This window comes from Myotis nattereri (assembly GCF_964212035.1).
Source record: "Myotis nattereri genome assembly, chromosome: 5".
Classification (NCBI taxonomy): Eukaryota; Metazoa; Chordata; class Mammalia; order Chiroptera; family Vespertilionidae; genus Myotis; species Myotis nattereri.
The window spans coordinates 92,964,950-92,990,731 of NC_138080.1; the positions used below are offsets into that span (position 1 = coordinate 92,964,950).

At 39.0% G+C, this 25,782-nt stretch overlaps 2 protein-coding genes across 4 annotated transcripts in view; one reads left to right on the top strand and one right to left on the bottom strand.

The window, feature by feature from the left end:
- Window positions 1–865, bottom strand: part of GEMIN5 (gem nuclear organelle associated protein 5) — a 41,109-nt gene extending 40,244 nt beyond the window's left edge. For both annotated transcript variants that reach the window (XM_081092153.1, XM_081092152.1), the window contains exon 1: window positions 641–865. In XM_081092153.1, coding sequence (XP_080948279.1) covers window positions 641–806 — 166 coding nt within the window. In that variant the 5' untranslated portion in view covers window positions 807–865. The remainder of the gene's footprint in view (window positions 1–640) is intronic.
- On the top strand, window positions 483–25,239 carry MRPL22 (mitochondrial ribosomal protein L22). 2 transcript variants are annotated; one of them, XM_081092159.1, is made up of 8 exons: window positions 483–829; window positions 2,457–2,559; window positions 2,640–2,682; window positions 11,791–11,926; window positions 16,488–16,553; window positions 18,163–18,240; window positions 19,565–19,634; window positions 24,942–25,239. In XM_081092159.1, the coding sequence occupies exons 2-8, from the start codon at window positions 2,532–2,534 to the stop codon at window positions 25,151–25,153; spliced, it is 633 nt and encodes a 210-aa protein (XP_080948285.1). In that variant the 5' UTR covers window positions 483–829; window positions 2,457–2,531; the 3' UTR covers window positions 25,154–25,239. The 2 variants fall into 2 exon arrangements, with proteins under 2 accessions (XP_080948285.1, XP_080948286.1); XM_081092160.1 differs by lacking the exon at window positions 483–829 and adding an exon at window positions 10,191–10,286 and having other exon boundaries at window positions 2,520–2,559.
- The last annotated feature ends 543 nt before the right edge of the window (window positions 25,240–25,782 follow it).

Consider the following 25,782-nt stretch of genomic DNA (forward strand, 5'->3'; position numbering starts at 1 on the left):
CTCTCACATCGGTGTTTCTCTCTGTCTCTCTCTCCCTTCCACTCTCACTAAAAATCAATGGAAAAAATGTCCTTGGGTGAGGATTTAAAAATAAAATAATAAAAAAATCATTTAAAAAAAATGGGATTCTTACTTAGATCTGGCCAGAGATCGTTTGGAGTAGAATAGCTGGCATGCCATATCCCAAGGTATAATCAAGACCTAGTTTGGAGCCTAACAGCACCTGGCTCCATGCGTTCATCTCACAGAAATGAGTATCATATTTGTAGGATCTTGCTTAGGGCCTGGAGCTGAAGGCAACCCCAACCCCAAGAAGGCTCCTAAGGGATCCACGTGCAATGGGTCGGGGACGGGGGAGGCCATAGATGTTAAAAATTCCTGGGTCTGGACAGAGATAACTTCCTGGGGAAGCGAGCAGTCCCTCGTGAGGGCGCCGGGAGGCGGGACCGCTCATCCACAGCGCAGTGTAGCTCAGTCTTGGAGATCGGGACGCGACTCCGTTTAGGGGCTGTGAGCAGACGCTTCTCCCTGCCGGGGCCTGTTTCCCCTTCTGTAGAAGGGGGTGGCTGAAGGCGCATACTCGGCGCCTCCAGGGAACGCTAGACGTGCAGGAAAGGTGGGGGCAGGGGCAGGGAGTTACCTCGAAATGGGGGCGTCCCAGGGATCGCGCCTGCGCCCGGGCCCACGCGGACAAGGAAGACGGAGGTCCGCGCCGCGAACCCGAAGAGGCCCCCGGGGACCGCATCGCTGCAGCGGGCGCAGTACCAGTTGGGGGAGGGCGGCAGCGTGCGCGGCTCCTGGCCCATGATCACGAGCCACCGGGGAGGAGGTAAGAAACCACTGGGACAAACCGTTTGCAGCCCCACGCCGTGGCCGGGAAGGGGGCGGGGCCAGCTCGGAGCCCCGCCTCCCAGGCCGCTGCTGCTACGGCGCGCGCCGAGGCCCAGGCCGCACCGCGCGCTCGCTGCCGCCGCCGCCGCGGGGTCTGTCGCTGCCTGAGCCCAGCCCCGGGGTTAGGCTTTCTCACTTCCTACAGTCGAGGTACATAATTAAGGGGTTAGACGAGTGGAGACATCTTCCCGTTCCGCCGGTTTAACGCCGCCCCAAGGAATTTTTGAACGCTTCGTGCCAGGGCACTTCGCTAGCTCTGGAGATGCTTTTTAAAGCAGAGATTTTCCACTGGTGTGCCGCCGAGACAGCAAGAATTTTTAAAACACGCAATACCTGGCTACTTAGTGAGGGGCATTGACCCCGTTTCCCTTAGATTGTCAAATAAAAAAATAAGGACAGCCAACACAACAATAGCGGCTCGGTATGAATGAATCAAAATTATGCCCCCCCCCCTTTTTTTTTTGCTCAGATTGGCAAAAAAAATACATTTTTTGGTGTGCCACAGGATTTTAGTAATTAGTTTATGTGTACCATGAGACGAAAAGGTTGAAAGATAGCTACAAGGATATATCCAAAGATATCTAAAAAATAGATAAATGTTCCAATCAGAACTCAAAAAAAAAAAAAAGAGTTTGTGCTCTTGGGTGGAAATTCTGGCTTCGGGTTCTTGGTAACTCAGGGAGAAGAAGAGTAGAGTGACTCCATTTGACTGAGTGCCAGCTCCGTGAAACTATGTGCTAAGTGCTGCGGAGGAAAAGAATGCAAGTTTCCTTCCAACGCAAACGGGCAGGTGCTCACACTGCTGCACTACACTCTCCTGCCCCGGTATTGCTTGCATTGGGTAGCTGGCACTCCCGTATGTAGCAAACGAAACCCGAGATATCTATCTTAACACAGGCAAAACGCATATCTTTGGATATGGGTAGGGCTACTAATTTTGGAGGCATAACGCCTTAGATGGACTACTGGTTTTTGCCAGTTGTTATCTAAGAGACTTTAGCTTATCCTAAGCCTCTTTCTTCATTTGAAGAAGGAACATGATAATCTGTGCCTTGTTGCATTGCTCTGAGGAATACTGAGATTTAGTGAAATGCTCGCTGGACATAGACAGTAGCAAGTGCCCGATGGTAATTAACTTCTATCGCTTGTAGGTCAACCTGGAGATTAATAGGGATTAGGACATCATACTTTATATTTGAACTGTTTTATAAAAGATCTTTCCACGTGATCTCCAGTGGAGCTCTTAAAACAAAACTGCTGTAAGGATAATTATTCTATTTCACTAGCTAGAACCCTGAGGCCCACCCAGGTTAGGTGGCTTGTTCGAGGTCTCTGCTCCCCTAATCCTTTCAGACCATTTGTGAGGTGAGGTTTCGTAATTTTTCTGGATCCCGATGAATTTCCGGAAACTGACTACTTTTCGGCCTTTGTTAAGTCATTCATTCCTTAGCAAGGTTGGGCTGACCACGCCTTAAGCGCTGGCACCGCTGGCAGCGTCTTGGTGGTCTCCATGACAACACCGCAGGTGTCGGTACTGACGGGTTTTCCCCGGGGGGCGGGGGAAGGAAAGCGGAGAATCGCGCATGCGTCCTGTCCAGAGCTGACTGAGCTCGGAGGCTTCCGTAGAGGGGAGGAGCAAGATGGCGGCGGCAGTACTGGACCGTCTGGGTGAGGATTGTGGCGGTTAAGGGGCGGTAGAAGGGAGAGGAGGTGGGAGTCTGAGTTGACGGCTTGTGTTGCTGTTGCAGGTGCGTTCTGGATGCAGAGTCTGAGGCGGAAGCTGGCCCTGGGGTAAGTGGCCTCGGAGTTGCAGAAGGGCCACGGCCTTACTAGCCCTTCAGTTACTAGGAGCCTCTGTGCGGCTCCGTTTTAGGCTCTGGGGCCACCATTCCGCCGCCTTATTACGTAGCCCTCGGGGGATCAGAATTAGGATTACCTGCAATGTCTCTTTTCTTTCTTCTTTTTAAAAAAATTGATTTCAGAGAGGAAGGAGGGGGTGGGGGAGAGAAACATCAATGATGAGAGAGAATCATTGATCGGCACTGGGGATCGAGCCTGCAATTTAGGCATATGCCCTTGGCGGGAATCGAACCTGGGACCCTTCAATCAACGCTCTACCCACTGAGCCAAACCATGTAGGGCTGCAATGGCTTTTCTGATCTTTCTGAACACGGTCAAATTCTCCCAACCTCACCGCAGCGTCCCGCCTTGCTGGTTCCCGCTCCAGTGCCTGCTTACACCTGCAGGGCCCGCGTTGCAGACAGCGCGGCTGACCTCGCCTGGGGTTGTGTTGCTCGCTTTTTATGCATTCTCTCGTTCTCGTACCATCATCCTGTGTAGTGTACGTCCCCATTTTTCAGAGAAGGAATTTAGAGCCCTCCAAAGTAAAAACTTGCCTAAGGTCCCTCAGATATAGGACGTTTTGAAGCTTTATACTATACTCTCCAGAGCAGGGGTCCTCAAACTTTTTAAACAGGGGGCCAGTTCACTGTCCCTCAGACCGTTGGAGGGCCGGACTAAAACGGGAACAAATACAATATTTGTATTTGCATGTGGCCCGCGGGCGGTAGTTTGAGGACCCCTGCTCCAGAGCGTCCTTTGACCTCAGGAACAAAGCATTCCTTAAGGTTAGGGGATGCAGTTGGGTCAGGACTGGCAAGAAGCCTACCCCCTCTCCTTTCTAATTGCCCCCCCCCCCACCTTTTTTTCAGTACAGCGATTGCTATTTGGAGATTAATAATCTGATTGTAAAATTTCTGATCAGCCTTTACTTTTGTTTATATAGGCTTTGGAGACAGAAAAGTTGGGTGCAAATCTTTTTAAGTGTGTGATTTGGGGGAAGTTACTTATTTTTCTAAGTTTCAGTTCTCATGCTATAAGAGAAATAGTAGTACTTACCTCATAGATTATTTTATGAGGATTGAGATAATGTATATGAAATGTTTAGGACAGTACATGTTATATAATAATCCACCCTAAATTTTAACTGCCATTGCTGCTTTTACCATTATAAATGACTAGAGGCCCGGTGCACAAAATTTGTGCACTCTAGGGGGGTCCCTTAGCCCAGCCTGTGCCCTCTCATAGTCCCAGAGCCTTTGGGGGCTGTCAGTTGGACATCCTTAGCACTGCAGCCAGGGGGAGAGGCTCCTTCCACCGCCACTGTGCTGGCCAGCTGTGAGCCCAGCCTCTGGCTGAGCAGTGCTCCCCTGTGGGAGCACACTGACCACCAGGGGAGCAGCTCCTGCATTGAGCATATGCCCCCTGGTGGTCAGTGTGTGTCATAGCGACAGGTTGTTCTGCCATTCAGTCTATTTGCATATTAGCCTTTCATTATATAGGATTACTGATTTCCCGTTTTTTGTTGTTGTTTGTTTTGTTTTGTTTTTTGCTCCATCCTAGGCTCTTGGTTCAAGAGGATGAAGAGGTGGGCTAACAAAGAAAATAGGGGGCACAGCCCTTAGGGTTTGCCTACACTTTGCTTTCTTAGGTTCCTTCTCTCTACTGCAGCCATGCTGATTAACTTACTGTCTTCTGAATATGTTGTGCATACACTTGCCTCTTGGCTTTTTCATGCTGTGCCCTCACTTCCTGTCTTCAACAGCAGTCCTACTTGTTATTTAACCCCCTATTCAAAATGTTTCACCTTCAGAAGCTTTTCTTGGGTCTCACTAAAAATGAAAGGCATTAATTTCTCCTTCCTTTTAGCGTGTGTGCCTTGAGTAGTCACTTCATGTGCATGTGTCTGGCCCTTTACTAGCTGTGAACCCTGGACAGATAGGGTCAGTTCTTGTTTCTCTTGTAGCTCCAGCGTTGGGTCCTGAACAAAGTAAAGACTTTGTTAATGTTTGTTGATTTAAATTGTCCTGCAGTGATTTATATTGGGAAGATCTGAGCCAAATAACTTAGTTTGGCTTCAGTTTTTTCATCAATGTCATACAAGATGGTTGGAATTTTCTAGATAATCTTGTAAGACTCTTTCCAGTTCTGAAATTATGTAATTCTCTGAATCCCTATTCTGGACTTTCTAATGGGGAAATGATCAGATGAAAACTAAGTGGAAAAGGTATAAATCAGGGGTGGGCAAACTTTTTGACTCGAGGGCCACAATGGGTTCTTAAACTGGACCGGAGGGCCGGAACAAAAGCATGGATGGAGTGTTTGTGTGAACTAATATAAATTCAAAGTAAACATCATTACATAAAAGGGTGCGGTCTTTTTTTTTTTTTTAGTTTGCCCACGGCTGGTATAAATACTGCCCGTGATAACTGTAAAATCTTAGGGATCATCTAATTCAGTGTTTGGGAACTAATTGCATATAGGTGCTAGAAATAAATTAATTAGGAGAAGTGGTTTTTGTAAAATGAGAGAGTGTGTTAGGGCCTGTGTCAATTTAGAGTGCATTCCTCATCTGAAGGCTTTGAATTGGGCTAAGACCAGATGAAACCTTTCCATAGGCTGTATTTGGTTGCAGACAGACATTTTCCAACCTTTGAATTCCAAGTCTCCCATTTCACTGATGGATGCATTTGAGAAATTTTGTGACCTACTGAAAGTTATACAGTTAATACGTGGCAAGTCTAGGATCTAAACAAAAAATCCTCTGGCTTTAAATAGTGTCCTGTCACACTATGGAGGGACAGAGTGTTGGGCACAGAAGAGGGAAATTTTTTGGGAAGAGGTGACAAGTTTAAAGTGAAGAGTACATTTTGGTGGTTTAGAAAATATCTCTAAATCTGATTGTAAATTTTCTGATCAGAGTACATTTTGGTGGTTTAGGAAATATCTCCGGTTTTTATTCATCTCTGCTTTCAAGTGTTCTGATTGCATGACCAGCAAGATTTGACAACCACATTGATTTTGTGCTCTCTTAATTAAATCTTACCTTGTGATCTGAGAGATTGTGGTTTCTTGCTTTTTAAGACAATGGTTCTTAATTGGAGTCACAGACCCCTTTGAGAATATGAGGAAAGCCACAAAGCATCTTCCTAGAAAAACACATATTATAGTCATAGTTGTTTGTAATTTAATAGTCCTCAAGCTAGGAATCTGCACTGGGACATCACACCTAAACACAGGCATCTGTTTGTGATGCGTGAGGTGCTGTAATGCTCACTCTGCAATGAGGACACAATCATGACTAGTGCAGTACACAGTAGAGCTTTGCGGCTGTAGTTAGAGGACTTGGTTAGGGGAGGGTTGGTTTTAAGTTGGGAGACTATTTGAGTTTATTTGTTTGCTGATGGGAATGATCCAATAGAGATGAAAACATTGCTGATAGGAAGAGGGAAGAAAGAAATGCCTGAGCAATGTACTTGAATAGTGGGAAGGAATGGGATCTAGGGAGAAGGGATGAGAGTGGTACTAGCTAGGGCCTAGACATTTCATGCATAATAATGAGAGAAGGTATGTGGCTAGGTATATGGATTAGGTGGTGGGAGCTTGTGGAAATTATCTTCCAATTGTTTGCTTTTTCTTAGCTAAATAAGCATTGTTAACAGTTGAGATTGAGAGTGAGAGAGGTGATATGGGAGGCTTGACTAGCAAGAAAAGGTATGATATTTGTTTGTAGGGGCTAGGACAGTGATGGCGAACCTATGACACGTGTGTCAGGTGACACGCAAACTCATTCTTTTGGTTGATTTTTCTTTGTTAAATGGCATTTAAATATATAAAATAAATATCAAAAATATAAATCTTTGTTTTACTATGGTTGCAAATATCAAAAAGTTTCTCTATATGACATGGCACCAGAGTTAAGTTAGGGTTTTTCAAAATGCTGACATGCCGAGCTCAAAAGGTTCCCCATCACTGGGCTAGGAGATGAAATGGACAAGGGGAATAAAATAGGAATGCCAGGCAGCCTTCAGGGTCCACTTGGGGTTTATGAATAAAAATGTAAAAATTGATGTTTCTATCTCCCTCTCCCTCTCTGTCTCTGAAATCAATTAAAAAAAATATATTTTTTAAATATAAAATTTAGCCCTAACCGGTTTGCCTCGGTTCTGGTCAGGGGCATGTACCTTGGTTGTGGGCACATCCCCAGTGGGAGGTGTGCAGGAGGCAGCTGATGGATGTTTGTCTCTCATCGATGTTTCTAACTCTCTATCCCTCTCCCTTCCTCTCTATAAAAAATCAATAAAATATATTTTAAAAATATATATATATAAAATTTAGCCTGGCCAGTGTGGCTCAGTTGGTTGGAGCATCGTCTCATACACTGAAAGACCAAGGTTCAGTAACAGGTGAGGACACATACCCAGGTTGCAGGTTCGAGTCCCGGTTGGGGTGTGTATGGGAAGCAGCTGATTGATATTTATCTCTCACATCAATGTTTCTCTCCCTCCTTCCCTCTCCCTTTTTCTCTCTCTCTCTAAAATAAATTTTAAAAACCTAAAAGACATATCCTCGGTTGAAGAATGTAAAATTTAGGCATTTAGCTAACCTTGGCTTACATAGAAAATCTGGCTTATTAACCACCCACATATGTATGACATAGTAACAGGAACCTTTTGGAACAGAGAGCTCATGTTCTGCAAGAATTAACTGTTTGTTTGTTTGTTTGTTTTTGACGGTCACTTTAGCTAATAGTGTCTTTCTACTGCGGGCAGTTTTGCCACCCAGGGGACATTTGTCAATTTCTGGAGACATTTTTGTTTCTTACAGCTGAGGCAGGGTTGTTACTGGCATCTGGTGGGTAGAGGTGAGGGATGCTACTGTACATCCTGTAAGGCACAGGACAGCCCTCCACAACAAAGGCCCAAAATGTCAGTAGTGCAGAGGTTGGAAAACTTGGAAAGTTGCTGGAATTTTACTTTTTTCGTTTGCTAAGCTGTTTCCTTGTTTGATTGTCCTTGACTTTGACAAAGTAAGATTATATTGAGTTATGAGAATATGCATATCACTTCAGCCCTTTATTTTAGATTTTAAATGAGGCAAGGGGGAGACAGTTCTTTTATTCAGTCTCAAGTGCAGGATTAACTTAATGTTATCAGAAGTAAATTTGGAACAAAGAATTTTTTCCTTGATGCATATAGAATGATATTATCAAGATTGAGCCCGAGGCCAGTATTATCTTCGCTTGGGACTTGGGTATATCTTGTTCTGAATTTCAAAATGAACTTTGAATAATAAATAGGAAGTATTAGTTCTTTCAATTGTGACTTTGGAAAGTTTCAGAGTCTCTGTCTTATCGGAATTAACTCTTAATTCTAAAGTTTGGCTTTTATCTACTACTCCCCAATGCCTAAAGAATGTGGGTAGACTTTAAAAAGTGATACTTAAATGTAATCCTTGAGTATCGGTAGACAGGAAACACCAGAATCATGAGAGTAAGGAAATGCTTCATGTGCCAGTTTTAGTCTGCCACCTGCTTTCTGCGTGCCTCTGGCATCTCACCTTTCTGCGGGCCACCTGTGTGCATGTTGTGTGTACAAGCACTCTGGAGCGTTGGTTCACCTACTTACAGTGAAGTTAACAGGATTTCGGATTCCTAGTAAATGAAAAGCTATTGTTAGTGATGATACTTGAATTTCAAAATGATAAAAGTTGATTCTAGATGTCCTTTACTGGTTAAAAAAAAAAAAAGGTTTAACAGTCCTAGCTGGTGTGGCTCAGTGGTTGAGCACAGTCCCATGCACTGAGAGGTCACAGAGGTCACAGGTTCAATTCCCAGTCAGGGTACATGCCTGGGTTTGGGGCTCAATCCCCAGTGCCCCCCATGCAGGAGGCAGCTGATCTATGTTACTCTCCACATCCATGTTTCTCTCTCTCCCTCTTCCTCTCTCTCTAAAATCAATAGTAAAAACAAGTTAAAGAAAAAAAGATTTAGCTTACTTTGGTTCTTTAGAATGCTAACAGTAAACTGGACCTCCAGGCAAACTTAAAATTTAATGTTTGCCCTGGCCGTATAGTTCGGTTGGAGCGTGATCCCGTACACAGAAAAGTTGTTGGTTTGATTTCCAGTCAGGGCATATACCCAGCTTCAGTCCCTGGTCTGGGTGTGTACAGAAGGCAATTGGTTGATGATTCTCTATCACATCGATGTTTCTCTCTCTCTAAAATGAATTTAAAAAAAATGAATGTTTGTTGGAAAACAATAGCAATAACCTATGCCATTGTTTTTAATTCCAGCAACTTCCTTTTCTTGAGTTTGTTTTTTCAAGTGACCCTTCATAGGCTTTCTCACATAAAAAGGTGTTATAAAAGCTTCAATTTTGAATTAGTTTTATTTTCAATTCTACCTTATGATTACATTTTATTTTTTTGATTTAGTGTTATTCTAACAGCTGGCCAGGAGAGGGCACATAAGAACTTTGGATTTAATACACTTCTGAATTAGTACCCAATTTGGAATAATGATTTAATTTGATTACAGTAGTTTTGTTTTTACTTGATAATTCATCTTATGAACCATTTGAGTCCTGAAAGTATTGTAGGTATTCAGAAAACTTTGTCATTATTAATTTATAATGTGTTTAATTTATTTTGGTCATCTAAATGACCAGATGTATATTTACTATGTATATTTGGACTGGAAGCAGAATTAAGGTTTGGAGAGACCCTAGAGATGACATAGTCCAATTGCTCTTTTCATAGATAAAGAAAATGAAGCCCAAAGAGGTGACAAACTTAGTGTGCCCATAGTTAATTACAACTTTGTAGAAACATAAATGATATGACTTAAACGTGAGAAGATTTGAAAGGGTGTAATATGAAGTTTACAGTTCACAGGATTTATTTTTTCAGAGAACAGGAAAGAACTGCTCAGAGGGCCTAATTTAAAATTAATACTAGCTATCAGTGCTTATCATCATCTCCTTGATACTGTAAGATACAGCACATTAATTACTAATTTACCAACAACCAAGTGAGGTAAGTGTTCTCCTCAATCTAAAAATAATACCTACAATTTATTGAGCCCTATGAAGTGTCAGGTTAAGTATTTAACTTACAGTATCTCATTTGAGCTACTGAAGAAGCCTATGAAGTAATTACTATTATTACTCCTTTTCCTGCTGAGAAACCAGAGATCTAGAAAGTTATGTGGCTTCCCCAAGGCCATTCTCTTAGTAAATTAGAGTTAGAATTTAGACCCAGGTCTGCGTGACTCCATACTCTCTGCCCTCCTCACCTGGCTTATAGTTGCATTAGGAAATCCTGCCCTCTAACATCATGTATCCTACTTTTGTACTTTTCATGTAAAACATTGGAACCTAAATGTATTGTGTGAGAATCTGCCGATATACAACAACTTTGAATATGAAAGTCTGGGTTAAGTATTTACTCATTATCCCTAGGCCAGGTGTTGCCCTTGGAGCTGGAACAGAAAGGATGCCAGGCTTGCCCTCGATGCTCAGATCTGTTCCTTACTACAGGAACTCATTGTTCCACAGGTACAGTAGTCCGGCTCCTTGCTGAGTGGCTGGCAAGAGCCAAGTACGGAGATCATTGAGGGAACGGTTGTCTGGGAGATGGACTAAGTAACTTTTGAGGTGGAACTTTAAACAGGATAAGCATTTCTCAGGAGATCAGGGAGGAGAAAACAATATTAACACAAGTGTAGAGATATGAAAGTGTGTGCCTTATTCAGGGAACAAAGCATGTCTCTGTGGCTAGGCCATACAGTGGGTAAGCTGAAAGGCCTGGTTGGGGTTAGGCTATAAAAGGCCTTATAATGTGGGACTCTATACTACAGGCAGTAGGGAAACATCTAAGTTTGTTGTGCTACTTGGATATATCCAGATATACACAAAAGTAGACAATATGATGAGCCCATCACCCAACTTCAGCAGTTATTAACACATGGCTAATCTTGTTTTATCTATAGACTCTACTCTCGCCCATCATATTTTGAAACAGATCTTAGCCCAGTGATGACACGCGAACTCATTTTTTTGGTTGATTTTTCTGTTAAATGGCATTTAAATATATAAAATAAATATCAAAAATATAAATCTTTGTTTTACTATGGTTGCAAATATCAAAAAATTTCTCTATGTGACACGGCACCAGAGTTAAGTTAGGGTTTTTCAAAATGCTGACACGCCGAGCTCAAAAGGTTTGCCATCACTGTCTTAGCCACTATATTATTTCATCCACAAACATTTCACTACATATCTCTTTAAGAATCAAATGTCCATTTAATGTTTAAATTTCCAATAATGGTTAAGTAGCTGTCATATTTTTGAAATAATAGTCCACGCATTGAAATTAATTGTTTCTGTTACATCTTTAATATGTAGGTTCTTAATTCAGCTCTCTTTTTCCCCTTACAGTTTATCTATTGAAGAAAATGGGTTGTTTGTCTTGTAGAGTTTTGTACAGCTTGGATTTTGCTGAGTGCATTCTCTTGATGTTGTTTGATATGATCTCTCTATGTATTTCCTGTATTGAATCTAGAGGCTTTATCAGTTTAGGTTAATTTTGTGGAAAGACTACTTCATGGATGGAGGGCGGCATGCTCTTTTATCAGGAGACACATCATGCCAACTTTATCCATTAATTTCTTAGTGTTTATAAAATAATGTTATTTGTCTTCTTACCCAACAAAGTTGAGGAAATCTACACATCAGGTCAGCAATGCATTATGTCTTTAAATCTGCTTTAGGACTGGGCTGCCTTATAATACAGAGTCAATATTTATTGGTCAGTGAGAGCAAGAGATCTTGGGTGAATATTTATTATTTGACTTTATTCAAATTATTAACTTTTCATTCTTCCTAGCCTTTGATAAACTAGCTCTTTGAGCTTTTTTATGTAAAAGAAGTCTCTATTAATGAATATGTCTGGAATGTTTCCATTTGTGATCCTTAAATAGTTTCTGTCAAAATGGAACCGATATGGCTCAGAAGACATGTAGGCTCTGCGAAAAGATGCTAAGTGTCTGTTGTTTTACAGGCTTCTTCCATCTCAGAGTGTTTTACCCCAATCACACATCCACACAAGTGCTTCTCTTGACATTTCTCGAAGATGGGAGAAGAAGAATAAAATTGTTTATCCTCCACAACTGCCTGGAGAACCTCGGAGACCAGCAGTAAGTTTGTGATAGAACCAATTTCTAAATTTTGATAAAGCTCTGGCACTCTTCTGTGGCCCGCAATGATTTATTATTCCATGTTAAGAAAAGAAAAAAATATACAGCAGTTGGCATAATCCTTTAATTGATAAAGAAAATGTACTGGGTTTATCCCTTTGGAAGTTTTAAAAGATGGTATTTGTTGTTCCTTTTTGTTTGCCTTACATTATTAACCTCCCAGATAGGGGCCTTAACTCTAAGCTAGTAGTTTGAGATTTACTGATTTTTTTATTTTAAGGGGTTTGCTAATGAATTCTTGATAATGGAGCATGAGGAGTGGGCAAGAATGACTTAAACTATTGACCAATACTTAAATCATATATGATTTTCCAATGTTTTATATTTGAATATGGGCACACTTGGTTGTTTTATAATTCACAAATTTTTGAACATAAGGTTTGAATTTTTGTCTTAATCTTTAGCTGCTCAGAATTCTTTTACCCTCTTCAAATTGCTTGTGATTACTCGTCTGAGATTTGACTGATATCAGCGTAATGTGAATTTACTGTGGAATATATTTACATCTGTTTAAAAGGTTATGCCTGGCCGGTGTCTCTCAGTGGTTGAGTGTCAACCTATGAACTAGGAGGTCATAGTTCAGTTCCCAACGTGGGGTGTGTAGGAGCCAGCCAATCAGTGATTTGCTCTCATTGATGTTTTTCTGTCTCCCTCTCCTTACCTCTCTGAAATTGAAAAAAAAAAAAGTTTAAGCAAGTAGTGATAGCATAAACAAGAAGGGAACATTGGAATCCTTAAGTAAATAAACTGGTAAATACTATAGAAATAGAATTACTGTGTTAATTATAAATCATTCAGTTCAGCAAACATCTTTTAAAGGCCTTTGGGATTAAGGCTCCTGGATAATCCATATGGTCTAAATAATGTTATTTGCTTATTTTTTATATGAACTTGACCACATACATTTTGTTAAGGTTCAGTTGCTAAGTATTGGTCTGAATTAATACAGTTTTATGTTTTCTTTTTATTTTCTCATTTAAGGGAGTTAATTTATTGATTTAAAGAATTCCCACCTGATTGGGAAATCTGAGGAGAAAGAGATGCTAATAGTTTAAACACATTTTTAATTTTCATATTTTATCATGCCATCAAAATTTAAAATTAGATTTGTAACAATCTATACTATTAAGAATTTTTCTTCCTTTATTTTTATCACCATTTATCCCCTCTATACCCTCCTCCATCTCTATTACTGTACTATTAAGTATTGACTCCATTTTGTAATTAAAAAAAATTTAGAAAATGTTACACATTTGCACAGTTTATTATAAATCACATATTTCCTAGAATTAATGAGCTTTCTTTACTTCTTACTTGAGCTCTTTGAACTTATATATTAATTGGAAGTAAATAAATCATAATAGTATTTGTCAGGTCCAGAATCTAAGAGCAAAATTTTATATTTTGTAGCATTAGTCTGTTTTGGTTGTTAAAAAAAAAATGTATTCCAGGATTCATACCAAATGTCAAAATTAAAATAGTTAACTGTAGGTCATTTAATTAACTTTAGCAAAGGAAGAACAATGCCACTCCAATCATTTGTTATATATTGTATTTCCTGAAACTATTTTGATTAACTTTTTTAATATCATTTATACTCATTATACAAGTGCCTGTATGAAAATATTTGGCTTGATTTTATATAGGCACTTTGAGAAACCTAATTTAATTTTCTATGTTGTACAGATTTTGTTTGAGAGAGTAATCCTTTTGGGACTTTGGTGTATCACTAATACCTATTATGACTGAAATATTAATGCCCTTCATAAATACCTACCTTATTAATAGGGGATAATTTGCTCATCTAGCCACATAGTTCATGCACTGTGACATTATGTGCAGTGTCCCTTAGGCTTACCAATCTGCTGGCTGCAAACATTTTAAAAATTAGTTTTATTTCTAATTTAACAGAGGGAGAGATATTATTTCCCATTCTACATCATTCTGATCTTCAGCATTGGAATATGTAGTTAAACAAATCATAGTGAATGGGGTATTGAGTACATCCTATAGCAGTAAGTTAAAAAGAATGTCACTAAGTTAGGCATGTTTTCGGTCACTCCTGTTATTTTAAGACTACCCGCCTAATTAAATTAGCACAAATTTACAAACAATATAGTTTCCTATGTAGACTTTATCTTATGTGTGGGTTTATCGTGGTAAAGAAAATGAGCCAGAAAGAAATTAATACAGTTTCCTTATAATAGTCATACTTTGTTAATTTGGGATTAAGTTTACTTTTGTAGTATCTTTGATAAAAGCTATTTTAAGTAAATTAAAGGTATAGTGAGACTACAAGATGGGGCAAAGTGGGTTTACAGTTGTGAATATTGGAAACAGCTTATTCTTGTTTTATTTATTAATTATTGTGTTATTTGCCCCACCCTGTAGATCATAACTGTTTAAGAAACCATTTCTATAAGAGCCATATCTTATTGGTAAAAAGTCATGCTTATATATTATTAATGTGGGTTCACATAGGCTCTTGTAAGGACTTTTATTAGGTGACACTTTTTCATCATCTTTAAAAGTTCCTGGTTTTGATGTTTCATAATTTAGACTTACTTTTACTTCATTGGATAACTATTTTGTGCATTATATCCTAACTTTACCTCATTTACCATATGGTTAATTAATATCAGTGATGTTTAACCAGATTTATAGTAACACTTGGTTTATCTTAAGAAAGTATCCTTAGGCATGGCACCTGCCTAAGGTAAATGTAGAGCTTTTTAGTTTTAGAAGAGGAGGATTGAATAACTTTCCCCTTTTTTGTAAACTCCTGAGTCCTCTTTTCCCATGCCCTTGCCAGGATTACATCTTTTTTACAAAATTTGAAGATAATTATCTACAATTCAGGTTTATAGAGAGCCCACCATGGGGTACCAAGAATTGAAATGTTTTTATATAAAGTATTTTTTTGAGTGTATTAATTTTTGCAAATTAATATTATCAGTCACGACAGTTCTTCTTTCCTCTCCTGTGCTCCCCAGAACACTTTATTGCTGAAAATGTAATTAGGGGATTGCTCCAGTTTTCAGCCTGTCAGCTTCTATTGCAACTGAAATGAAATGTGCTACAGGTTAAAAGATGGCCACTTGAGAAAATTGCTGTTTCTGAGGCATTTGAAAATTTCCTGCAGGAGTCGATGTTAGAAAATTCTCATGTCTCCTTGTTATCGCTTGCCTTGACAAATGTTTCCTACATTTTTTAAAGTGGCAGTATGTAGCTGCTGGCTTACGTGTTTCATAATTTAGACCTCCTTTTGCTTCATTCAAATAACTCTTTTGCACATTATATCCTGTATAGGTGAGTTAATAGCATATAGTGGTGGAAATAATGCGGGTTTTAGAGTCAGAAGGGGAACTTCGGAGATATAGCTACCAGACATTGTATTTCTCTGGTTTTCACTTTGTAAAAGGATTGTAAAATGTTTACTCTCCCGACCCATAGAGTTAGATCAAATAAAATTTGATGATTGCTTTGTGAGTTATAAATTACTTAATGGATTATTGATTTAAAAAAATTAAACGGGGGAGGAGGGAGGAAATGGGAGATATCTGTAATACCATCAACAATAAAAAATATATTTAAGAAAATTAAATAGGATGTACCTACCACTGTAAATAGAAGGTAACAAAACTAACATTTACTAAGATCTTACCATGTGCTAGGCAATGTAAAGTGCTTTTTAAACATGTTATTTTATTTCATTCTTATGGTTTTATGATGTAGGTAATGTTATCTTCATTTTAAAGAAGTAGGAATTTAGGCCCAGAGAGGTTAAGGAGCTTGGGTTCTGTGGTTAGTACATGGTAGAGCTAGGGTTCCAGCCCAGGCGGCTTGATCTTAGAACCTATGCTGTTGACTAAACACCTGGCAGACTGGTGAGAACAGTTATTCTGTCCATTTCAAAGTTGTTCTCTTCACTAACAGGAAACGTTTTTTCTTGTTATTCTTTTTTTTTTTTGTCCTTTAGCCAACTAAATGTTTTAAAAATACTTTCATTTAATTTCATTAAATCTTTCACTATTCCTCTGGATAAAAATATAGCACACATTAGCACAAACTGGTCATTTTGTAATTTCTATTTTTCCCTTAGCAATTTTTTTTTTAATATAGTGAGACTTTGGAAAATATATAATCTTGTGTAGGGAAGAAGAATCTACAAATATTAATAATGTTTTTATTTCTTATGACAGAATTTTCATTAGGCATAGAAAGTCAAAACTTTATTAACACTATGTTACTGTCATTTAAAAAATTATTTTTTTTATTTCAGAGAGGAAGGGAGAGGGAGAGAGAGAGAGAGAGAGAGAGAGAGAGAGAGAGAGAGAGAGAGAGAACACCCTTCATTGGGTTTTGAGGCTGCAATCCAGGCATGTGCCCTGACCTGGAATCAGGAATCGAACTGTGACCTCCTGGTTCAACCACTGAGCAAAACCATTATTGCTATTTTGGTATAAACTTGCTAAAGTTTTTTTTTCTTTCTATTTGTAAGGAAATCTACCATTGTCGAAGACAAATAAAGTACAGCAGAGACAAGATGTGGTATTTGGCAAAATTGGTAAGCTAAAATAACTATTACCGTGTAATATTTAGTTAAAGAAGCTAGCCTATGACTTCCCCCCAGGATTTGAAAAATCAAAAGAATTTGCCTCTAAAAAGTGAGGAATATAATTGCATTTTCAGACAGTTGGTAGGTAATTCAAAAATGATTGCTCAGAGATGAGTGATTTTGCTTAATTTTTACCTTTCTTCTGAGAAACCGTGTCACATTGGATACATAGATATTTAGAAAAAGGCATCAGGAACCTGGCTATAACCAGAGATTCCAGAAAGCAAGTTTATTCACCTGTAAGAGTTGATTCAACCTGTTTCAAAACTGTTGCTTTCTATGTTTTTTCTCTGGAAAATGAAATGTAGGTATGAGAGGCGACAAAAGCAGCAAATATACATGTAATGCATTTGTCCTGTAGGAGAAAGAGATGCCTTTATTGCCTAGTGTGGTCCTAGCCCACTGTGATCTCTCTGTCATGTGTGCTCTCTTTTAATATTATTGAAACTATTAACAACCTAGGTTTTATGGTTAACATGTTTAAGCTTGATCTTGACAGTGGCATTCCTTCTCAAACTTTTCTTTTGCCTGCATTTAGTTAGCTATCTATATATATCTATATATATAAAAGGCTAAGTGACTGACTGGCCGGCCAGTTGGTACATATGACACGCACTGGCAATTTAAAAATAAAAATAAACGTTGACTCCAGCATGCGCTGTATTTGTCTCTGTCTGACACTGGCCTCCCACTTAAATTAACTCAAAGACAGTTTCCTGTGATGCCAGCATTTGCAATGACTATTAATAAATCACAAGGACAAATTCTAGACAGAGTGGGAATATTCCTATCTGAATCTGTTTTCGGACATGGTTTATATGTTGCTTTCTCTTCAGTTCCAAGGGCTTGTGATATTAAAGTTGTAAATACTTCATTGCAAGGGAAATTAGACAAGCACTCTGAAAGTGTTTTTACTCTTAATGTGGTATACAGGGAGATACTAGAATAAGTTTAATCAATTTATCAGTCATTGTTTTTATCAATGTTTTTATATCATGTTTTTGTTGTTTTTATGTCATGTTTTTGTTTTTATATCATGTGTTGTTTTTATATCATGTGTTTGTTATTATATCATGTTATTGTTTGTTTATTAATCAATATATTTCATGTACATTTTACTAATTTTCTTTGATCTCTGACACTTCTATTATAGAGAAAGGGCAAATAGTGATATTAAAATATTTCTTCTAATTTCCTTTCAATGTGCACAAATCCATGCACTGGGCCACTAGTTTTATTTAAAATTTTTCCCCCAGTTTTATTGAGATATAATCAGCGTGTAACTACTTAGCTATTTTTATGAGTTATTTAGATTATGTAAGACTTGAAGGACTTGTATGCATGCATATAAGCATAACCAATGGACACAGACAGTAGGAGGATGAGGACCTGTGCTGGGGAGTGGGAGCGGGTGGGGAGAGGTCAATGGGGGAAAAGGAGACATATGTAATACTTTCAACAATAAAGAATTTTAAAAAAAGAGACTTTGCTTTTCGTTGAAATGAGAACATTGGTTTTGTAAGTTAATTTTCTCTTGTTTCTCACTCCTTAATTCTAGATTCGAGGAATGTCCATTGACCAGGCTTTGGCTCAATTGGAATTCAGTGACAAAAAAGGAGCCCAAATAATTAAAGAGGTAAACTAAGATTTGAGGTGAGGGGTGCATAGCTGTCTTGCAAGTGTTAGTAAGCTCAGCCTAAATTCTGAATTCCCTGGTGTTAATGCCTAGTGTATATAATACAGATTTAGGATGCTCAGTTTCATTAATGCCCTTATACCTTCGGAATGTCATGTGCTTTAAGCATTTTTTCTTGTGATGCTTTTATTTGCACCAGACATTTATATTTGAAGTGATAGTGATAGATGTTATTTTTAATGATTTGGGGCTTGATATATCTTTTAGAATATTTTTTTTTTATCAATTCCACAACTGAGAGTTTATGATTTTCTAATTAGTTGAGTGGAAAGAGCATTGGACTGGGATTCCAGAGACTTGGAGTCTAGTCCTTTTTCTCATATTTCTATTGTGATAATCTGTCTGGTCCCATTTTTCTTGTTTGTAAAATAGGTGGGATTGGATTAGATGATCTTTAAAGACCCGGCTCTAAGTGTAGCTGATTTACTATGTATAAATGGACTGATGGGAAATTCACTGACTCGTGTTTCAAAAAGCCGGTTTGAGGATATCCAGGGATATCAGCATTATTTTCTATACTTCAGTTAAGTCTCTCACCTGAAGTTAGATCTTATATTTTCAGTTTAGTTGGTGAATAGTTAACGATTGATGGACTCAGACTTCTCAGAGGTTCCATATAATCCAATGCCTATATTCAATCCAATTCAGAATGCAATTACTGAATGTCTGTTGTGTACCAGCTTTGTACTATATTCTTTATCTAAAGGAGTGAAAGATCTGATTTCTGTTATTTCTGACAATTTTCTTGTTTCTAAAAATGTGGTCTGGAGGAAGTTAATTTAAAATATGTATGGAGTTTAAATGTAGTAATTCTTAAAAGGAAAATTTCAAGTATGTTTTTTTCTACTTGTCTGATATTGTTAATGGTTACTGTGGATATGAAGTTTAAGTATTTTCAATAAGATTTAGTTCTTGAGCTTCTTGAACTTTTTGGCAAGTCTCAGACTCAAAGACATGCTATTCATTACGAAGGGTACTGCTGCAAGGGCTGCTATCTGCTCCTTCACAGCTCACACATTCCAGTTAAAACCTGGCCTGATGGACTGTATTCCTTGCATTTGCAGTTCTTGTCTGAGAAAGGAAAGCTCACTCACTGTACCCCTTCTCCTTGGTACTGTTATCAGTTGATATTATCTTATTAAAATTGACTGTAAACTGGAGGCATGTGACTAGCGGTCATAGAGAGAGCAACAAGAAATGACAAATTTAGTTTCATTTTAGTTCAGGGTCAGTCATATGACTGCCTTTCTTTTCCTTGTTTAAGATTCTTTTAGAAGCACAAGAAATGGCAGTGCGAGACCACAATGTGGAATTCAGATCCAATTTATACATAGGTAAGATCTTTAACATTTTTAGTGTTGGAAATCTCTTCTGATAGTGATGTCAGGTTCTTTATCTAACAGTAGTCTTTGATATCTAATTACTTAGGGCTGGGTTTGCCAGTGAAAATTGCTGGTAATAGCTCTTCAGTCTTCAGCGTGCTTATGTTAACCTGTTGTAAATGGTAATAACCTTACTGCTTTCTTGTTACCTGTTCTATAATGAGACTGAGATTATGAAACCTATTGCCAATAATTATTGAGTAATGGATATCAAGGTAGTACATAGAGTGGTCCTTTAATCATAATAAAACTAAGAAAGAACATAACTGATTTTGTTTCAAATGAATCATTTGTCAACCCAAAGGATCATAGGTCTTTATTCATAATGTGCCAAGCCAGGTGCCTAACCCATAAAGGTGTCCTGTAGATTAACCTTCCAGTGACCAGAGTGGAAAGTCTGTTGAATTGTAGAAGCCAAGGGCCTTAGAAGACTCGGATGACCCAGGAGTGTTAGTTTCCCTTTGGTATTACATCCTGAAGCATTATCTTTGGTTCTGCATACTTTTTCCACATCAAATTAAACTCATGTAAGTTAAATGCTTTGGGAAGCATTTTACAAAGTGTGAGGGATTTTTTTGTAGTGTACCTTCACACAGCTCTTTTTCCAGAAAGAGATCAATGATTATTACAAAGTCCTCTTGCCTCCTCCCAACACCACAGTAAAGTGGAGCAGTAGCTGGAGTTAATGTTTTTCTCTCACTTCAGCAGCAGTTACTCCTAACTTCAGCAGTTTTGTAATCAAACAAAGATGCTGATGTCTAAGCAAAATTTTCTCCATCTGCTAAACCTACATATAGGGAGGATTCTTTTTTTCTTTTTTTTTAAAAATATATTTTATTGATTTTTTACAGAGAGGAAAGGAGAGGGATAGAGAAGTTAGAAACATCGATGAGAGAGAAACATCGATCAGCTGCCTCCTGCACACTCCCCACCGAGGATGTGCCCGCAACCAAGGTACATGTCCTTGACTGGAATCGAACTCGGGACCCTTGAGTCCACAGTCCGACGCTCTATCCACTGAGCCAAACCGGTCAGGGCGGGAGGATTCTTTTATCTAAAGATTAGAGGCCCGATGCACGAAATTCGTGCAACAGTAGGCCTTCCTTCCCCCGGCTGCCAGCACCGGCTTCCCTCTGGCACCTGGGACCCGGGCTTCTCTTGCAGCCCTGGCTTCTTCCGGAAGGTTGTCCAGAAGGATGTCCAGTCTAATTAGCATATTACGCTTTTATTATTATAGATATTTTAATTTCACGATATGGGCTAACTGCTACTCTTCAAATAGAGGGAAAAGGGCTGGATTATTATGGGGGAAATTTGTTGTACCTTAGAGAATTTTTCAACAATTAGAGTAGAAAAAAAGTCATCTGAATTCTTCTTTGTCACATAACCTTTGTCCTAGTGGAGATACTTATTCTGGTTCAGTTGAAATCTCACGTCAGCTCATCTGGAATTGATGCTGCAACCACACCTACTTCTAAAATTCAAATGAGTTAAGATTCTCAATGGAAATATTTTAAAGCTGAAATTTTAAAATATATTCTGATAACATGCATGGATGCAGAAGGAAATCAATCTGGTAACTCAGAAGATACAGGGCTGCAGCAGTTAATCATAAGCATTTTCTTCTGGGAGCAGCATGAATAAAAAATACTGGGAGGGCCCAGAATTATTGGAAGAGGTGAAATGGATGAAGAGTAAGACCATTTGCTTAAAACCTCTTGGTGACCTTTCCTGTGCTATGCTGAATATAAAATCAGATTTAATTAATGTTATTCAATTTCATAGGAATGTGTGGGCTTCTTAGCTGATAGACAACACTTTGTAATGGAATTCAGGTACAAATGAAATAGAATTTGTCTTTAAATCCATTTTAATAATTGTAGTAGAGATAGGGTGAGGAGCTTAATCCTGTCCCCCCAAATGAATGAGCAAAGTCCATTGTTGCCATTGAGCAAAAATAAACATAATCCATCTACGTGAATGGGCCTTTAATTCATTGGTCTCATTATGCACATTTCTGTTGAAAAACCTCTGCCGTACCTGCACCCTCTTTTCATCTAATTCTGTGTAAAAAACTTTTAATTAGGGCTGGTAGTTTGGATTTGTTTTATAATTTTCTTTTCTTATTTTTTTGTTAATCTTTACCCGAGGATATTTTTCCCATTGATTTTTAGAGAGAGTGGAAGGGAGGAAGGGAAGAAGAGAGAGAGAGAGAGAGAGAGAGAGAGAGAGAGAGAGAGAGAGAGAGAGAGAGAGAAAGAAAGAGAGAGAGAGAGAGAGAGAAACATACATCGATATGAGAGAGACACATTGATTGGTTGGCTCCTGCACGTGTTGTGTGTGACCAGGACCAGGGATTGAACCTGCAACCCAGGTATGTGCCCTTGATTGGGAATCGAACTCAAGACTCTTCAGTGCACAGGCCAGTGCTCTAACCACTCAGGAACATTGGCCAGGGCAGGATTTGTTTTATGATTTAAAAAACTCATTTGTTAAGTATTTTATTGCCTAATTCCATTAGGAATGAAAAGAGGTGAGTGGAAAATGAACTATCTTACCATGACATATCAGGCACTGTATCCTCGTATTTGCCAAATTTCCCCGGTAAGAATCACCTGAGGTTCTTAGTAGAAATACAGATTTGTAGGCCTCACCACAGACTCACTGGATCTAAACCGTAGGGGAGAGGCCTGGGTAAGTACCCTAGTGATTCTTACTGATAAAATGTGGGAAACTGATTTATTTTATTGTATTTTTTGAAAAGGCTTAGACATTTTAATCCATAGACTTCTTTTAAGATTTGAAAGACTAACTACTTGTTGGCTACCATTTCATGTCAGCAGTCACCTAGAATAGGTAAGGATAGGTATTTATTTATTTGTTTATTTTAATATATTTTATTGATTTTTTACAGAGAGGAAGGGAGAGAGATAGTTAGAAACATCGATCAGCCGCCTCCTTCACATCTCCTACAGGGTATGTGCCCGCAACCTAGGTACATGCCCTTGACCGGAATCGAACCTGGGACCTTTCAGTCTGCAGGCTGACGCTCTATCCACTGAGCCAAACCGGTTTCGGCAAGGATAGGTATTTAAAGGAAGTGCTTTTGGGTAGCATATGTTCTCATTATACAGTAATTCCTTCAGATGCCTGACATCCGTCTAAAGCTAATACCCGGTGTTGCATGACCACAGACTTTGAAAGTTCATTTCCCCTTCAAACTTATAATGATGACTAATGACACTGTGAATAGCCTTAACAAGTGGACATGGACTAATAAAATGTCACTGCTTAATGATTCATGGCATCTAAAGTGATTCACTAGACACAAGTGATCGACTGACTTTGTAAATCAGTCTTCTGGGCTAAGAGTGATGAAGTGGGGAAGGGAGAGTTTCTAATGTTAAAATGTCAAGGTTCTCAATTACCTAAATGCTAGTGATTGGAAATATTGACATTATTTTAACTACATGGTACCTATTGGACATTACCTTTAGAAGGTTGTCCCTATTTTTGAGATGTCTTAATGTTTTCTCTTTCATTCAAAAAGCATTCGAGTACCTTCCATGTTCACTCTACACACACCGGTGATGGGATGTAGCAGTTTGAAACCTTTAGCGCCTGTCCTTTGTTCTTATGCAGTAGTAGCACTTTGGAAGGGTACATGGATTGTTCTGAACTGGAACAAAACTGTGTACTGTTAGTATTATATGTTCTTGGAAAACTTTGAATCTTATTTTATAATTTGAGCAAACTTATCAGAGATGTCTGTATTGGAAATATTATATTAGTTAGCAGAGGATGTATTATAAAATCATTTCTATTTCTTGTGCAGCATGAATTTCTGGGGCATTACAAAAGGAGTAGAAGTTTGGTTGAAGAAGTGATTTTACAGGGGAAACGTGAACACTTACACAAGATAGCATATGGTTGGGACCAAAAGGAGTAATACAGATAAATGTATTGCAGTAGAGAAGAAGAGGTCAGTATGGGTTAGAATAGTCATGGAGATTTTCTAGAAAAATTACATTTTGAAGATAGGCTTTTGAAAGAGTGTTCATGAGAAAAGATTGTCAAGCTGAGGTAATTGCATAAGCAAAGGCACCTGGGTTGTCAAGTGCATACTTTGATATAGTCCCTGTATCGAAAAAGTTATGTCACAGTAAGAATATGCAAATGGAAAGTACTGAAGTGGGTGAATTTTATATGTAGTCTATAGATTTTGCCTTCTTAAAAGGCTTATTAAATTAACTAAAAAAAGTAATTAAGTAAATTCAGAAAATAGTAGGAGGTGGTTACTACTCTGATTTACTATGGGTGAACAGATTTCCTTTTATGGACTATTTAAAAGTTTTCTTCAAATTTGCCATGCAGAGTGGGAAATGGGAGTTGAGGGGCAGCTGCAATGCAGGAGTTCTTAAAACTGTCTGGAAATCAGAATGGGGCCTGTGGGAGTGTTGGTGTTTGCTCAGGATGTGATTTCCAAGCCCACCTCAAATGTACTAAATTAGAATCTCCAGGGGTGGGGTCTTAGCATTAGCATTTAAAATATAGTCCGTAGGTTAGTTTGATCTGGCTAGCCCAAGAACCAGCATTTGGGAACTGTTGGTTCCAGGGGCTTTCATCACAATTAGAATAAAATAAAAACTCCTTACCTCAATCTACAGGGCTGTATGTAATGTTGCCTTCATCTGATCTCTTTCCCTTGTTTGTACCACTTGTCACCTTACTTACTGTGCTCCAACAGGCTGGTCTCTCTGTTCCTAAAACAGCCCAAACCCAGTGCCACGATTGGGCCTTTGCACGTGCTATTCCCTCTGCCTGGAACACTTCACCCATAGACATTTGCCTGGATGATTCATTCTGATCTTAGATCAAATGTTTCTTCTTCAAGGGTGCCCCTTGACACCCCCTTATCTAAAGTTGCCCCCAACACCCCATCAGTTTTATTTTGCTCATAGCACCTGTCACTAACGGAAGTGAGCATGTTTACTTTCTGTCTCCTCTAGTGTACACTGCATGGAGGCAGGGTCCTTGCTAGTCTCATCCACTCTGTTTCTCCAACACCTAGAAGACAGCCTGGTCCTTAGTGAGTGCTCAGGAGATACTTGCTTTGAGACAAGCCTACTCTAGCCAGCCAGAAAGCTCATGTAGTCTTAGAATCCAGTCAAGGAAAGGACAGAAATTGCTCAACTGATCAAGCTCGAGTCTCGTGAGCACAGTCATTTCCCGTAATTCTCTTTTTTCTTCCCTGTCTAGCTGTGTCCACCTCAGGCCGAGGCCAGTACCTGAAACGCATTCGATACCATGGCAGAGGTCGCTTTGGGATCATGGAGAAGGTTTATTGCCATTATTTTGTGAAGCTGGTAGAAGGCCCTCCACCTTTACCTGAACCACCAAAGACAGCGGTCACCCACGCCAAAGAATACCTTCAGCAGCTTCGAAACCGGACGATCATTCACACTCTATGATGGCGGCATTCAGACTCCACAGTGTGTATAGTTTGCCATTTATTTCCTGAAAACAAACAGTGATTAAAGACAGATGCTTTTTATGACTTGTCATTGAGTTATTGAAATACGAAGTACAACTGCTTTTTGTCTGTGTATGAGATTGCCTGTCTCTTTGAGCCTCTGGATATATTTTATGCATTTGCAACTTGGAAGGGGAAATCTGCCTTAGACATAGTAACAGACTGGAATTCACTAGGCTTTTTGAAGGGAATATTAACTTTCCAACTAGTGTCCTGCAGGTGGAAGTTTGATACTGAACATGAGTAGATTACAGGATAAGAAAGCTTATCCTTATTTCTCTTTTTCCCTTGGGAATGGAGGGAGTGTGGAGCTGAGCATACCTGCATGTTGTTTTATTGCAGTATTTTAGGGCATCCTCTGGTTCTGTTTTTCCTTTCACTGTTGGTATAGGCCAGTGGTCGGCAAAGTCATTAGTCAACAGAGCCAAATCTCAACAGTACAACGATTGAAATTTCTTTTGAAAGCCAAATTTTTTACACTTAAACTATATAGGTAGGTACATTGTTATTAACTTAATTAGGGTACTCCTAAGGCTTAGGAAGAGCCACACTCAAGGGGCCAAAGAG